The sequence below is a fragment of the Anopheles merus genome, chromosome 3L (assembly GCF_017562075.2).
Source record: "Anopheles merus strain MAF chromosome 3L, AmerM5.1, whole genome shotgun sequence".
In the NCBI taxonomy this organism is placed as follows: Eukaryota; Metazoa; Arthropoda; class Insecta; order Diptera; family Culicidae; genus Anopheles; species Anopheles merus.
In genome coordinates, this window is record NC_054085.1 from 39,488,694 (window position 1) to 39,501,962 (window position 13,269).

A 13,269-nucleotide genomic window follows, 5' to 3' on the forward strand; every position below is an offset into this window, starting at 1 on the left:
AAACTGTCAACGCTATTAGCGGCGGCGGCAACATGAGTTTGAAGTAGCGAAGCGTGTTGTGGTCGCTCACTTCGATTCTACGGCTATGGCCAAACTTCTGCCTACTCTCGTCCATTGTACCGCACCGCGTGCTTTAAGAGAAGCCCGACACGGGTGCGGTGGGGCGGGCATGGAAAGAAGATGTGCAGAACACACAAACGCTTACCGTATGTGGAGCACACTTGAGCTTTGTGAAATCGCTTTCGCTCAAAACTAGGCCACCGACAAACGACAGACTATCCGTCCATGGTCAACGCCACAGCGTTGGGGCTTTTGTTCGAGGTGGCTTCATATTGTCCTTTCGTTTTAGGTTGCGTGTTAGTTTTTTTCTTTCTTTTTTGTCGTTGCTGTTGCTGTGGCAGTCCACTGGAGAGTCTCTTCGATTGCCATCCATGCTGAGCCAAAGTGTGCCATTCGGGAAAAACCTCTCGGCAAGTGCGGCTCGAACGATCACCAGTCACGGAATGCACATACGCCGGACGCAAACAGAACACGTCCCATATCATCTGTTGTCGATGCATTCGTTTACGTGCTCACTTGCATTCGAGAATCGGCGCACGGTTGTCTGCGTCACAGGCGGCACTGTCAAATGAAGCCCGTAAAGCCTATTGGCCAAAATTGCGATTGGAACGTGACTGCTTTATAGTCTCGTTAGGCGTTAGCGTGCGCTTTCACGACATTTTCGATCGTAGCTTTCCACGCTCCATGCGGGTAACAAAACTCTCTAATGTCTGCTTTTGTATCATTTTGGGCGGCTTTTTTAGAGTGCAAACCATTCCTTATTCCGGCAGCACATTGTTGATTATTGTGCAGAGCAGCACGAAAAAAGGAACAACCTCCCACTGTACAGGCTTGCAGGCATCAGTCCCAAGAAAAACTCCACCTAAGCTTAGGAGCTTTTCCTTTGAAGAGTCACTGCTTCAAACTCTCCGGCGGGGGTCGATGCTATCGCCCTTGACAAAGGTTAGTCCGTTAATCCAATAAAGACACACACGCACACCAATACAGCGCACATACATTCTTCACCCATGTATCCATTCCCACGAGCACACTTCTTGCCTAAGAAAGGATAATTTTCTGGCGCTATTTTGTCGCTACCTTCGTTATCCTTTTCGATCCGACAAAACAATCCGTTTAGTGAAGCGAACACAAAAAAGCCGCACCGCAAGCACCATTTCCTTCGTGCGTCCTCCTGCGGGAGTAGTGGGGCAACTGGGAGGAAGCTGGACAAGTGTAGTCAGCGTGCCGCAAAAGCTTTGTAATCGAAAAACATCAAAGAAACCTCACGCTCCTTGGGGAAAGTGCCAAGACAGCACGAGATGTGCGCTCCGCTCCTCCCACGGGACTCAGCCGCAGCAGCCGGTGCCACTTGTGGCACCGAACCCAACTGTGGAAAACCACAGCCACAGAATCGACGGAAACACAACATCGGTGGCATTTGTTTTGTGGTTGTGTAGGTCGATTCCAGCCCCTTGACGCACATACACACAGCCGCACCCACAAAAGCACACGGACACACGGCACCCAGTTTGCCACGAACCCGAGCTGTACGATCCTGCTCAACCGTATTTCTTTTTCGATCATTACGCATCAAGTCAGGCGAAAAAAGCGAATCCCATGGTCCCAGGCCGACACTACCGCCGCAGAACAAACACTTCCCATTTTCTCAACGGTCACATTTCGCAATCGGGTTAATTAACCCAACCAGCAAACCGTCCGCTTGCCCGGATGGTTGGAAATTGTGGTCCCCATCATTTAGCTGGGCACTTCGCACGAAGTGTGGGAGTGAAGAAGCAGGAAAAAAATTACCACCTTGGACCGTACTCCAGCGAGTTGAGTGGTTAAAGTTTTCCTCCCTCTCCCCGTTCGGTCGAACGAAACAAAGAACCAACTTTAATCCCTTCAGACACGTGGTGCCTAAGCTTGCTGCTTGTGGAAACTGGAATTGCCAAACAGGCATTTGCGTTCTTTGCTGACCGGATTTCGCAAGAAAGGACCTACAATAAACCAACGCACCACCCAAACGGCACAGCCTTTGCCCGCACTCCTTCCTACCTCTTTCACCGTCGTTTGTCAGCTACGTTTCAGATTCCAGATTCCAGTTACCATCTTCCGGGCAAACCCATGTCTCGACAACTCCTGATACTTTCATATTTCTTATCCACTTCCGTCTCCAGTATCTACTCTCGCCATCTACAGCCCACCCACCGGCTCGCTTTGGGTCCCGTGTCTGAGTAGTAGAATAATCATTAAAATCGCAACCAGAGCCAGAGCCCGAGAAATGGAAAGATAACCAAGCTCGTCCCATTTCGAGCCAATCTTCCTTCGAGAAGGCTATTTTTCTCCGTCTGCCACCAGATCTGTATGTCCGGAAATGTGTCTGTTCTTCGTCGGATCCCAATTTCCGGCCTTATCCCAAAAATTCTTACCACGCACACCTCTGGCAGTCACATCCAAATGCGATGCGAAGGCTGAAGCCAGCTCGTCGTCGTCGTCGTCGCCGTTCTTGTTTGAGTCGTTTTTACACTCCCTTACGCACGTGCACATACACACACAGACACACACACGGGTGCACATATTTACACAGCACAACTGTCAAAAGCAGTGCGCGGATCTGTTACGAGCCCGCTCGGAAGCCCACGCTTAGAAGTGGGGCTGCAAAATCGTGACCGCTCGATAAGCTACGACCGTCCGCAAAACAGATTCCAAAAAAAGGGATTAAGAGCTTTTCGCTGCAGCATAACAGCATGTGTATGTGTGTGTGTGTGTATGTGCTCACTGCTCTGTAGCTTCGCTCTCGCGTTTGTCGTGGACGTGGTATAAAGTTCGGAAAAACGAATAAAAAAACCGTCTCCATCCTCAGAGCCCTCTAAACGAATAGATGAAAGCTGTCACCGTGACGCACGGATTTTGTGAAAAGATGATTCGCGGCCGCTTGCGTTGAATTTTGAAACACGAAAGTGGGAAAGAAGAAGCGAATGAAAAACAACAACCGCGCAAAATATGGCCTCGGCTTAAGTTTCAGAGAAAACTACCAAAAACCATGCCAGCATGTCGCACCGAATTTCACATTTTTCTCTTCTCAACAACACTGACGGCCGACGGCATTTTGCTTTTCTTCACCACCACCATCACCACCACCACCACCCACCAAACCAACCGGACCGATACCCAACAATGTGGCTACTTTAAAGCTCTTTAGCCCCGTTAGTCGTATTGGCGCTGTTTTATAGCATTTGTTTCTCATTTCCAGTGATGTGGACACATAAAACGGGCTTTCAAGGGGCAACTTTTACGCCGTGGAATGCAACATCAAACCAGCCATTCGTACATAAACATTTTTCACTGCTGCCAGCCCTGTCCGATAATCGTTCGATTTTCCATCGAAACTCGAGAGACCATCAACCGGGAACGACCTCATCGTTCTGGCTGCTGTGCCGTTCCCTACATCCAATTTCAGCGAAACTAAGGCAGGCAAAAACGAGGCGCTATAAAAGAGATATCATCAAAGTGTTCAGCTGGGGGAAACGAACCAAGTACCTTTTCAGCAGCGAACCGCCTAGCCGAGTAGTGCGGACAGCTTTTGCGGCTAAATGTTTTCGTGTAGCGCCGCAGGCATTCACAACCCTTCTCTTCTTTTATTTTTCGTCTTAACACTGCAGATACCACGTCCACCGTATAGGACTAGTGCGTCATATTTTTCACTTTATTCCAGATGCTTTAGTTTGCTTTTATTCACTACACACTCACCTTGTTCAACAATCTCAACACAGATACACCGGGACACAAACTAAAGAACAAATTGGATGCTTTTATAACCACACTTTAAACGCACTGATAATCTACACAAGGCTACGCCAAATCAAGGAGTGAAGTTATTTTTTGTTTTTCACTCAACTCCAATAACAATCAAACACTCTTCGTGCCTTCATGGAGACGCATGGTCGCTTTCAAGCATGGTGCTTCACTTCTTCACGGCGATTGGTAAACAATCTGTTCAATTGATGGAACTCGTTATATCCCACTGCTGGGTCGGTTGCGATAAGATGATAACAAGCCAACTCTTCTGGAAGTTTTAACGGAACGAGTCCTTCAGTCCTGCAGTCGGTACTGACACACGGTTTTCTTACACGAAACGAAGTACCGTACCGTGGTTTACCTTAACCTTCGGTGGAAATTTTCTTTGCTTCAGCGTTGCAGATAAATGTTTTCGTATCCGTTGCGTTGCTTGTCTGCACTTGACAGCATTTCTTCGATTAATCACACCATTGTAGCTTTGGCTGCCAAGCGTGAAAACGAAACAGCGTTCACTATACGCACCAACAGATAGCACAACCGACAGCGGAATCGAAAACACGCGCACAGAACATACAAACACGTACTTGCGTAGCGCAGTTGAATTACAAATTATATGACCAAAGCAGGCCTAGAGCATGAAACGTACGCCCCAACCGTTCGTTGTTACCGAATCGAGTCTTCCTTGGACGCTACATTCGTGAGTTTTCCGGAACGTGTCTTAAGGAAGCTGATTTTACGCCCAGCACTTTTTGGGGCAAACTTTTAACAAGCTCGCTCTCCTGAGTGGCAACGCAGCTGACCAGGCAAAACATTCATCTTGGCGTGACGACTTTTATCTCTACACCCAGCACAACTCGTCAAACACCTCACTTGACAGAGTATCACACACAAACACACACGCACACCCGCACACTTCGGTTGAAAGATGCAGCGACATGTGACGGACACTTTGCAGCCCGTTTCAATTCAACGCGATTCAACTTTGCTATCCTCTGCTACGCTCATCTGCATACGTTTCGACGCCCATCCTCGAGCGGTAATAGCGAGCTTTCCGTGTACCGTGATCTAGTTGCCTAACGGACATCAGTGAACGACTGACGGCTGGAAACGAGAACTCTCTGGCTTAAGAACCGCGATACATTCCAACGAATACAGTCCTTCAGCAGACCCTGCTACAGCTGTAGCCTTGCTTCGTGTTTCCTATGGCTACGGTCGGATCAATGGGAAAGTGTTCATCAGTGAGTGACGCGAGCAGGGCGCAAGCGCCACCAAAAACACAATCCGACGTGACACTGTTCATTTTGCCTCGCGAAAACAGCATGGCTCTCCGACATGGTCCGTCTTCGGGCGGATGAATACACCGCCCCAATCGTGTGCAAACTACCGGTACCGATTTACGGCCGACTAGAAGAAAGCGAAATCTGCAAACACGGGCGAAAATCGGCCAGCTCGTGTCACTAACACAAAGCACGCGATTTTTTTTTACCACAATCGAACACGGCCCTTGGTCGACATTGCAGTCGACATCGACCTCGGTGAAACCATCTGACGAGCGCTTTTCCGCCATAGCGCGCCCAGCAGCATCCTCCAGCCTTTTCGCCTCGAACAGAGTTCGCCTCATCGCACTGTTTTCTACGCTCACAACACACGTACACACATGCGTTAGCACACGTATACAAAAAGCGTCTTTGATGTTGAGTTTCAATTTTCCAACAGTGATTCAATTATGACAACGTTCGTTCGGTCGCTCGTTCGTGCGCTGGCTCGTAACGGACACGCCAAAAAACGCACACACAACCAGTTGTACACTCTTTCACATGTGACACATTTCTTTCTCCATATACAGTGCACACATACAGTCACAAATGCCCATGCAAAATCGGCAAGGCCACCGGTCGGAGGGGCGACATGGTGTCTTATTTATGGCATAAAAACGAACTGCCAACGAAGGGTGTTGCGACGACGATCGTCTAATGTGAATGTATCGAAAGAATTTGCATTTATTGTCCATCCGTCTTCGGTCTCCGGTCGGGAGTGTAAAGAATTTCATCTTCACTGCCGTTTTCCCCGGCAAGAAACACAAGAATGACGTGCGAAATTGTGCTGATACAGTGAAAGGGGTAAAGGGGATGAACCACCTACCCAGAAAACGATGTGAGAAGCATTTTCCGACATCGGAAAAGACGCATCAAGATACAAGGCAAGACGGGCCAAGCTACGGGCCAAAGTCGAAAGTCTGCAAGGGGCTAGATATAACAGGGTGGACTCAACAGATGTATTACGTTGCTACGATACGTCAGCACAGTGCATTCTTTCCCATGGCCCGACTGTATGATAAACGACCGATTTAAATTGTCTAACCACTTTCCGGTCATTTCGGAACGGACGCTATTCAAAGAAATGAGAGCCGTTTTTTTAAGTACAAATTATTTGCATAACAGCATTCTACGCATTCATCATTAATCTTTATTTTCCCTTTAGAACTCTTTCAACTCTTCACGCTTTGAATAATACAAATCTCATGCATCGCTAATCACACTCCCACCATTGATATGCCTGCCAATTCAGAATGCCTTCAGTTCATTCCGACTCATTGACCCTTCAATTTCAATCCGATTGATGCTTTCTCCAGATCTCGCTCGCTCGCCCTTTCTAATCGGACAGACCTCTCATTACGCCCCCCCCCCCCACTCTGTCCACCCAGTTCTACTATTCATTTCTCTGCAAAATATGAATTCAATCGAACCATTCGACGGCCCGATCGGTTCAGTCCGTTCCGTGATGGTTCAGCGAGCATCATTGCGCTCCGCCAGCGATGCTGAATTGAAATCTGTCACATTCTGCACGTGACGTTGTGCTCCTCCGCCCGTTCAATTAATTCCCTTTAACATATCTCCCATCATGCTGACCGTTATGAATTTTATTCTAGCGGAAAACTTTCCGGTTAAGGTCGTTCATCAACACACAAACACTTCTTGTGGACAAAAAGAAACGTGCGCCCGAAACGCCAAAACAAAACCCCAAACGCCAAACTAAGGGCAAACAGCGGCTCGCCCAACCGGCGGCCTACATTCCTGAAGGCGTCTTGTTGCGTTGCTGGAAAGCACGGACATTTGGAGCTCGTTTGGCAAATGGGTGAACACAAAAAAAACGAGTCCCCAACTGCCCCGCGCCGGACCCTAAAAATAATAATGCAAAAGAAGAAAAACCCACCCGACTGGAAAGCTCTCATTTTCTTGCATCCGTTTGTCTAATTTATTGCAACCATTGATCCGTGAATTAATTCGTCGAAATTCATCTTGTTTTGCATCCTTTTGCCGTTTGTTCTCTCTTGTCTTTGCCGGGGTTGCCTTTCAGTTTCCCTCGAGGATCGTCCAAGGGTGGAGAGGAGACGAGCGACGGAAAACTTTCGCGTAGTTCTGCGTTTGATCATCCAACGGGGAGCTGGGACCCATGCCAGCCATACCACTCATGGGGGGAAGCCATGGAAACAGCTTTCCAACCGGCAACACCGGCGGACGGAAGGGACGCAAATGAAAAAAGCGAAAGTTTCGGGTCAAGGATCCGAATGTTGGTGGGTCATCAATTTAATTGATGTTCCCGCGTTCGCTGGCGTGCACCCGTTCGACTGCGGTTCCTTCCTCGCCCAGGCACTGTGCTGATAGCACCGGCGCCGGCTCGGTGCGGTACCGGCGGGGCAATTTTAACTTTCTCATTTAATTGAACAATTTCCTTTCGCACCTTTCCTTTGCAACACGAGCGCTGCTCTCTAATGTGGGTGATTTTTAAGCTCGAACCCGTGCTGCGCTCTCCAGGCACTCACCGATTAAGAGGCCGTTTTCTTAATTAATACCCATTGACGTTGTGTTTGGGAAACTTTTTGCTGTTGGCAGATTCGACCGTCGGGATGAAAAATTGTAAAATAATTCCTTAAATCGCTTTTTCTTTTTTCGCTTCGCACAAATTACCTACAAAGCGACCCAACGGATGACTCAAAACGAGCTTTCCCACTGCAGAAAGTTCCAGCCTGGGTGCTGGGAAAAGGCTCTATATGCTCCATAGCTTGTAGAGGATTCAGAAAATTCTGAAAACCACAGCTTTCACTTTCACATTTCCTGCACAAATCAAGAGCGTTTGTATGCGAATGGATGTGTGTGTGGAGGTTTTTTAATTCACGAACATGAACCACAACGCGCTTACTTTCCTTTTCACACGAGATTGCCCTTTGTACCGTGAACGCTTCATTCATCCACGTACATTGGAGCTTTCGTTACGCTACCTTCTAAAACCTCGTGGGAAATCCTAAGCTTCAAACACAAATAAACCCAATGTGGCCCAGGATCTGCGTTTCACCAGCTTTCATTGCAGGCAAATGTTCGATGGAGGAAAAAAGACCCTCCCCCCTCCACCACTCCCAGCGGATGCAGGTTGGCGAAATCAAACGTTTTTCGGCTTACGCGCTCGATGCAAAATGACAGGATTATTGAGCGGACAATCTTTTCATTGCTTGTTATGCTCATCCGACCAAGCATGTATCTGTGCATAATCCGGCCGTTTTAGTTTTCTTAAAGTCGTGCCATAATCTAAAGTAGCCAAGAAATCTCGAGCCCAAAATTTCCTCGAAGTGTCAGAACGATTTCCACCACAGTGTATGATCTCGCCTGGTTTTAATTTTCCTCACAGCAGCACCGACGCACGTCGACAAAATAATGGAAGCTGTTCTGTGCAGACGCTTAAGAAACGCTCACAATTGCACCATCGAGAAACGTATGGCCAACGTAGATTGTAATACCTAAATACGGACTAAATGAAAAGCGAGAAATGTCCACAAGTTCACAAGTATCTTATCCGGAAAACGTAGGACATCCGACTGTCTTCCTAAAGTGGCTCCAAACGAACCGTGATAGGGAAAAGCTGACGAGCTTCTGCCACTCATCGGAATGGGAAATGGAGTCCGCCCGGCCTCATCGTCCTCCGCATGCCAATTCCTTTCCCGCTGACAGTGCCGCACCCAGCCACAGCTGCTGTTTATCTTTAATCTCGTTCTTGCGCGCGGAATGTTTATTTTCCGATTCCGTGCTTAAATTGAGAGATCTTCTTTAGTCGCTTTTCAAAGATTTCACTTCTCTCGCTCGCTCGCTCGCTCGCTCCACCGGCTGTCCAACGAAAAAATGCGTGTTCGGAAACAGAAAGTGCTTATCCTGCTACTGCCACTCCCGTTCCCCTTCGTTCCGTACCGAGGGAATCACACAGGAAATCGACAAAAATCGGAATGGTAGCAATGGTACTGCGAAAGAAAGGAAAAAAAGAGTAACCCCTCCATAAGCGCACCCCAACCGACCGACCGCCCGCACGCCTCAGCCGTTAATGATGGAAAGCCTCGGGTTCTTTGAGCCAAGCCCAAACAAAAACCATCTCTTCTCCGCTGCTTGTGCCTTTTCTAAGCGCGAGCAGCACAACGGGTGACGATGAGCAAATTTCCGAAATGATATACAATTTATTGCGATTCCTTTCCTTTCTGCCTGCAATGGACGAGAGAAAGAGACAAAGGAAGCGCGAGCTGCAGGAAAGGCAAAACATTTACAGAAGAAATTCTTCCATCATTCTAAAAACATCGCCACCGCCAGCACCACCCTCTGGCCCTCGTTTTGTCTTCCGCTTTGCGCAAAGTGGTTGAAAGGTTTTCCGACGAAGACATCATTAACAATGCGTAAGTATGTGCGTGTGCGATCCTGCTCGCAAGGAAAAGCCGTCCACCCGCTTGCCGATTACCGCAGCCCTGTGGCCCCTCTCGCACGAAGTGGTAGGGAAATCGTGAAACCAGCTTTACATATGCTGCCCCTGTTTGGGGGGGTTCAATCATCGTGCACTTCTCCACATTAGGCCACTTAGAAGCTTTTTATGATGATACTTACAGCCTTCTGCCGCCGCTCGACAGAAACTGACACAGGACAGGGCTCTTTCTCATTCTGTTTCCAAAAGCTTTCACATTGATTTCCAGCGGAGAGTGGTACCATGTACAGTACGGATCAATAACAACCGGTAAGCTTATGGTATGTGTTGTACGGCTCTGTAAGTACGTGTAGATGGGACCTGCACAGTAAATCATCAAATAGGAGCAATTGAAAAATATGTTTTTCTTTTTTATTTATCTCCAGAAAATGCTCCTTACGTTCAGACAACTGGGGACTGAAAAAATGGTGTCTGGTTTCTTTTTAACTACGAACACACAAATTGGCCGAATACGGAAACTGTCACGTACGTGAGTCTGTGGCGATTGCAACTATTGCTAGCGCGAACCGTGCACATCATGATCCAAATGGGGTTTCGCCTTACCAAGACCTCAAATGTAAAGTATTGAGTGTTTGTCATTTCATTTTATTTTATCCCAGTCAGTTCACACTTACATAAGGTCCTTTTCATGTAAAAGGTATTTCGTTGCATTTTATCATGCACGCCATATTGCTTAGCTCCTGCAATGTTTCGTTAAGTATTTGTTCGAGTTCTTCTTCATCCTTAATTATTGTCCTATCAGCGATTGCACCTATCTGTAAGCGGCCGTCCGTTGTCAGTAAGGTCAACCCGAACAGGTTGCGCTCAATGTTGGGTACCCAGAATGTGGCCTCCCTGAGAATGTACCTTCCCAGAGAGACACTGCCGGCGAAGGCAGGAATGTTGGACATAGCAATCGAAAACTTGCTTCTAGCAAACAATGCCCGTACAACTGAAGCCGGCAGTAGCTCTGGAAGGTACGACACGCTCAGGTGAGTAATCTAGAATAGAGCAAGAAAACCATTTCCTTTCGTTCAATAGGGTTGTAATGTAAAGGAACGGTCAATATATACTTACTAAAGCATCTGTACTGGCCTGAAATCCTTCGTCCGGACCTTTTACAGCATTTATCTGGCATTTGAGCTGGTCGATTGTGCTCGATCCGCATGGCAGACTGCCTATTGGCAACGTTTTAAATACAGCCGTCGAGCGATTGCGCAGCTGAATTACTTCAGACTCGCGATGGAACCGCCGCATCTGCCCGATAGTGACGGTCGTTGGCACGGGTAAGCGCTTCCGCCTGCAGTGTGCCCCAAGACTCGTGGCAAATGCCGTCAGCAAAATGTCTGTAAAGCTGCAATCATTTACCAAACGCTTGACTGTCTTGATTGCGCTTATCGCCGGAGTCGCGTGATTTGCTGGTCGCCCTGCATGGTCGCCTGCCCAGCAGACGATTTTATTATTGCTTGGTTCCGGACCGTAGAACGGATTGCATTCCCGCTTGAGCAATATTTCGTGTGCCAAAAATCTCGGCCCACGGTAAGCCATACGGAAGACATTACGCCAAGTGAAAAAACCATGCACCGCGGTCTGATTGTCCGCATTTGGATTCCACACGTGTTCCTCCGCCGTGGCCGTACTGTCGAGGAATTCTTTGCAGAACGTTCGAAATATTGCAATTCCATCAGCGATTGAATGATGGTACCTGAAAAGGACCTTTAAAGCAAACATTAGCACAAGTACAATTGCGAACGAAACAACGAGACTGTTGCGCTCTCACCGGGTACAGCATTACAGTGCTGTCGTCGTGACATAATGGTTGTCTTCCAACGAGCAACTCCCAGCTCGTACCATTGCAATCCCGATTGCTGATTGAGCCAATTAGTGCACAGAGTTGTCTTTTGGAAAGGCAGCTGCTGCTGGTGGGAATCACGTCGAGCTGTTTGACGTAACGATCGCTCCAAAGCGGAAGCCCCTGTTTGATCCAAAAATAGTAACCCCACTGAATGCGCCTTTGCCAGAACAATTTCTGATACGCATCAACTGAGTGAAGACGTTTGAATCGTTCACGAAACAGCTCCAGCAAATGCGCGCTGTCGTCTGACACATGCACAGGTTTCTCAAACAGAAGCAACACGCTTGCCACTGCCTTGGATGATCGTTCCTGCCCTGCCCACACCACATCCGATCCTTGCACCAGCCCGCGGAACGATGAGCCATATTTAATCGCCAGCAATTGCGCCACTATTTGTCGATGCACTTGAAACAACACCAAGATTGCTATTATCACAGGTAAAGCCAATATAATCCCAACCAGCAGCACTGTGTTCGTCAATAGTGAAACAATCCGTTTAAAGTGTTTCATCGTACACAAATCCACTCCCGCTAGTCAATAATTAATCAGTTACCGTCAGCATTCAAAGAACGCTTGTAAACGACTGATGCAATGCTAAACCAAAACCCGTACTCTGTTATCAACATCCAGCAGAGGAATCAACCTTCTTATCACAGTTGCATTATATGCGCCAAAAATACCCTGTAAAAGTGCGGCAGATAACGATGTGCAACTAGGAAGTGTTTGTTAGGCCAGGTCACAAACGAACATTTGGTGTTGGTGAATGCAGCTCTGTCCAAGTGTCGTATTAAACGGTGACTAGTAAATACCAGTTAGCATGATGAAGCATTCTGCTGGGACAGATAATGATGAAGTGGTTTACTGACAGAACACAGCACTTTTTGCAATGTGACGTTAAAACTGTTCACAACTAATAAATACATCAAGTGCGAATAGTAACAAATGCCTACAATGACGCTTCATAAAGCGTGATATTGTGTTGCCATTGTGTTTAAAATTTGTCACAAAATGAAAGCATATTCTAACGACATGCTGTGCTCCATCCTTTGCGAAGCACATTCCAATAATTTCTGTCCAATCATGCTGATTATTTCCTGGAAGGTACACCAACCATCACCACCACCACCACCAGCAGCAACATTATATTGTTGCGGTGCAAATCTCCTCGTGAAAGCGGCAAGCATAGAAAGAATAGCATCGAATCATTTCGACATCGCTTAACTGTCTTGTTCCCAGATACAGAGAACGCTTTGTGGTGGAATGATGTTGTGACTTTGGTAATATAATAGAGTAAAGCGGTTTTCTGTTCTTAGAAACAATAAAATAAGAAAAGGACTCCAATGACTGGATATTTAATTCTAACTGTATGAATACATTCAATCATTTTGTATCCTTTTGTACAGTTCTACAGTTCTTTTATGCTTCCGTTGAGTGTTTGAAAAACAACAACCAAAAAGTTGCTGCCAATGTTGCCTACCACGAATTCTGTGTGGTTTTACGCTACGTTCTACCACTGAACGTAACATTCGCTTATCGCAATTGTCCACTTTGCCCTTAAGCTACCCAAAACCATGGGTGCATGGGTTTTGCAGGTCAGATAAGAATCACGTGCCATTGCATTCTCATCCTTTGGTCAGGAAGATTCTCTTCTTCGACCAAATATTGCCCTCACACGTACTCACCAAAAAACAGGCAACCAGGGCATGGTATACTCTCCATCCGAAAAGCAATAAGTGCCATGAAAGGAAAGCTAATCGAGCGTGAAGGGGGAAAAATAAAAATATAATAAAACCAGATTAAACGAA

General features: G+C 47.2%; 2 protein-coding genes across 9 annotated transcripts in view; both read right to left on the bottom strand.

Annotated features, from left to right (window-relative positions):
* Nucleotides 1-4,947, bottom strand: part of LOC121598614 (toll-like receptor 6) — a 46,740-nt gene extending 41,793 nt beyond the window's left edge. For 2 of the 5 annotated variants that reach the window (XM_041925698.1, XM_041925697.1), the window contains exon 1: nt 3,790-4,947. The gene's annotated coding sequence lies outside the window, so the exon portion shown is untranslated. Of the gene's footprint in view, nt 1-3,579 lie in introns of all 5 variants that reach the window. The other 3 variants (XM_041925696.1, XM_041925695.1, XM_041925699.1) reach the window with 2 other exon arrangements.
* A 4,844-nt stretch (nt 4,948-9,791) lies between these two features.
* Nucleotides 9,792-12,243, bottom strand: LOC121600487. 4 transcript variants are annotated; one of them, XR_006005832.1, is made up of 5 exons: nt 11,390-12,243; nt 10,687-11,325; nt 10,245-10,610; nt 10,010-10,179; nt 9,792-9,930 (listed from the first exon to the last, which is right to left on the bottom strand). XR_006005832.1 is itself a non-coding variant. In XM_041929126.1 (4 exons), the coding sequence occupies exons 1-3, from the start codon at nt 11,972-11,974 to the stop codon at nt 10,257-10,259; spliced, it is 1,578 nt and encodes a 525-aa protein (XP_041785060.1). In that variant the 5' UTR covers nt 11,975-12,243; the 3' UTR covers nt 9,998-10,179; nt 10,245-10,256. The 4 variants fall into 4 exon arrangements, 3 of the variants coding, with proteins under 3 accessions (XP_041785060.1, XP_041785061.1, XP_041785059.1); XM_041929126.1 differs by lacking the exon at nt 9,792-9,930 and having other exon boundaries at nt 9,998-10,179; XM_041929127.1 differs by lacking the exons at nt 9,792-9,930; nt 10,010-10,179 and having other exon boundaries at nt 10,200-10,610; nt 10,687-11,314.
* Between the last annotated feature and the right edge of the window lie 1,026 nt (nt 12,244-13,269).

What these genes read in the sequence shown, in the direction of transcription:
- LOC121600487 (XM_041929126.1), bottom strand. Translation starts at nt 11,974, where the DNA reads ATGAAACACTTTAAACGGATTGTTTCACTATTGACGAACACAGTGCTG. An exon ending in GCACTGTAATGCTGTACCCG is followed by an intron (nt 11,326 to 11,389) that starts GTGAGAGCGCAA and finishes TTTGCTTTAAAG; the next exon opens with GTCCTTTTCAGGTACCATCA. An exon ending in AGGCCAGTACAGATGCTTTA is followed by an intron (nt 10,611 to 10,686) that starts GTAAGTATATAT and finishes GCTCTATTCTAG; the next exon opens with ATTACTCACCTGAGCGTGTC.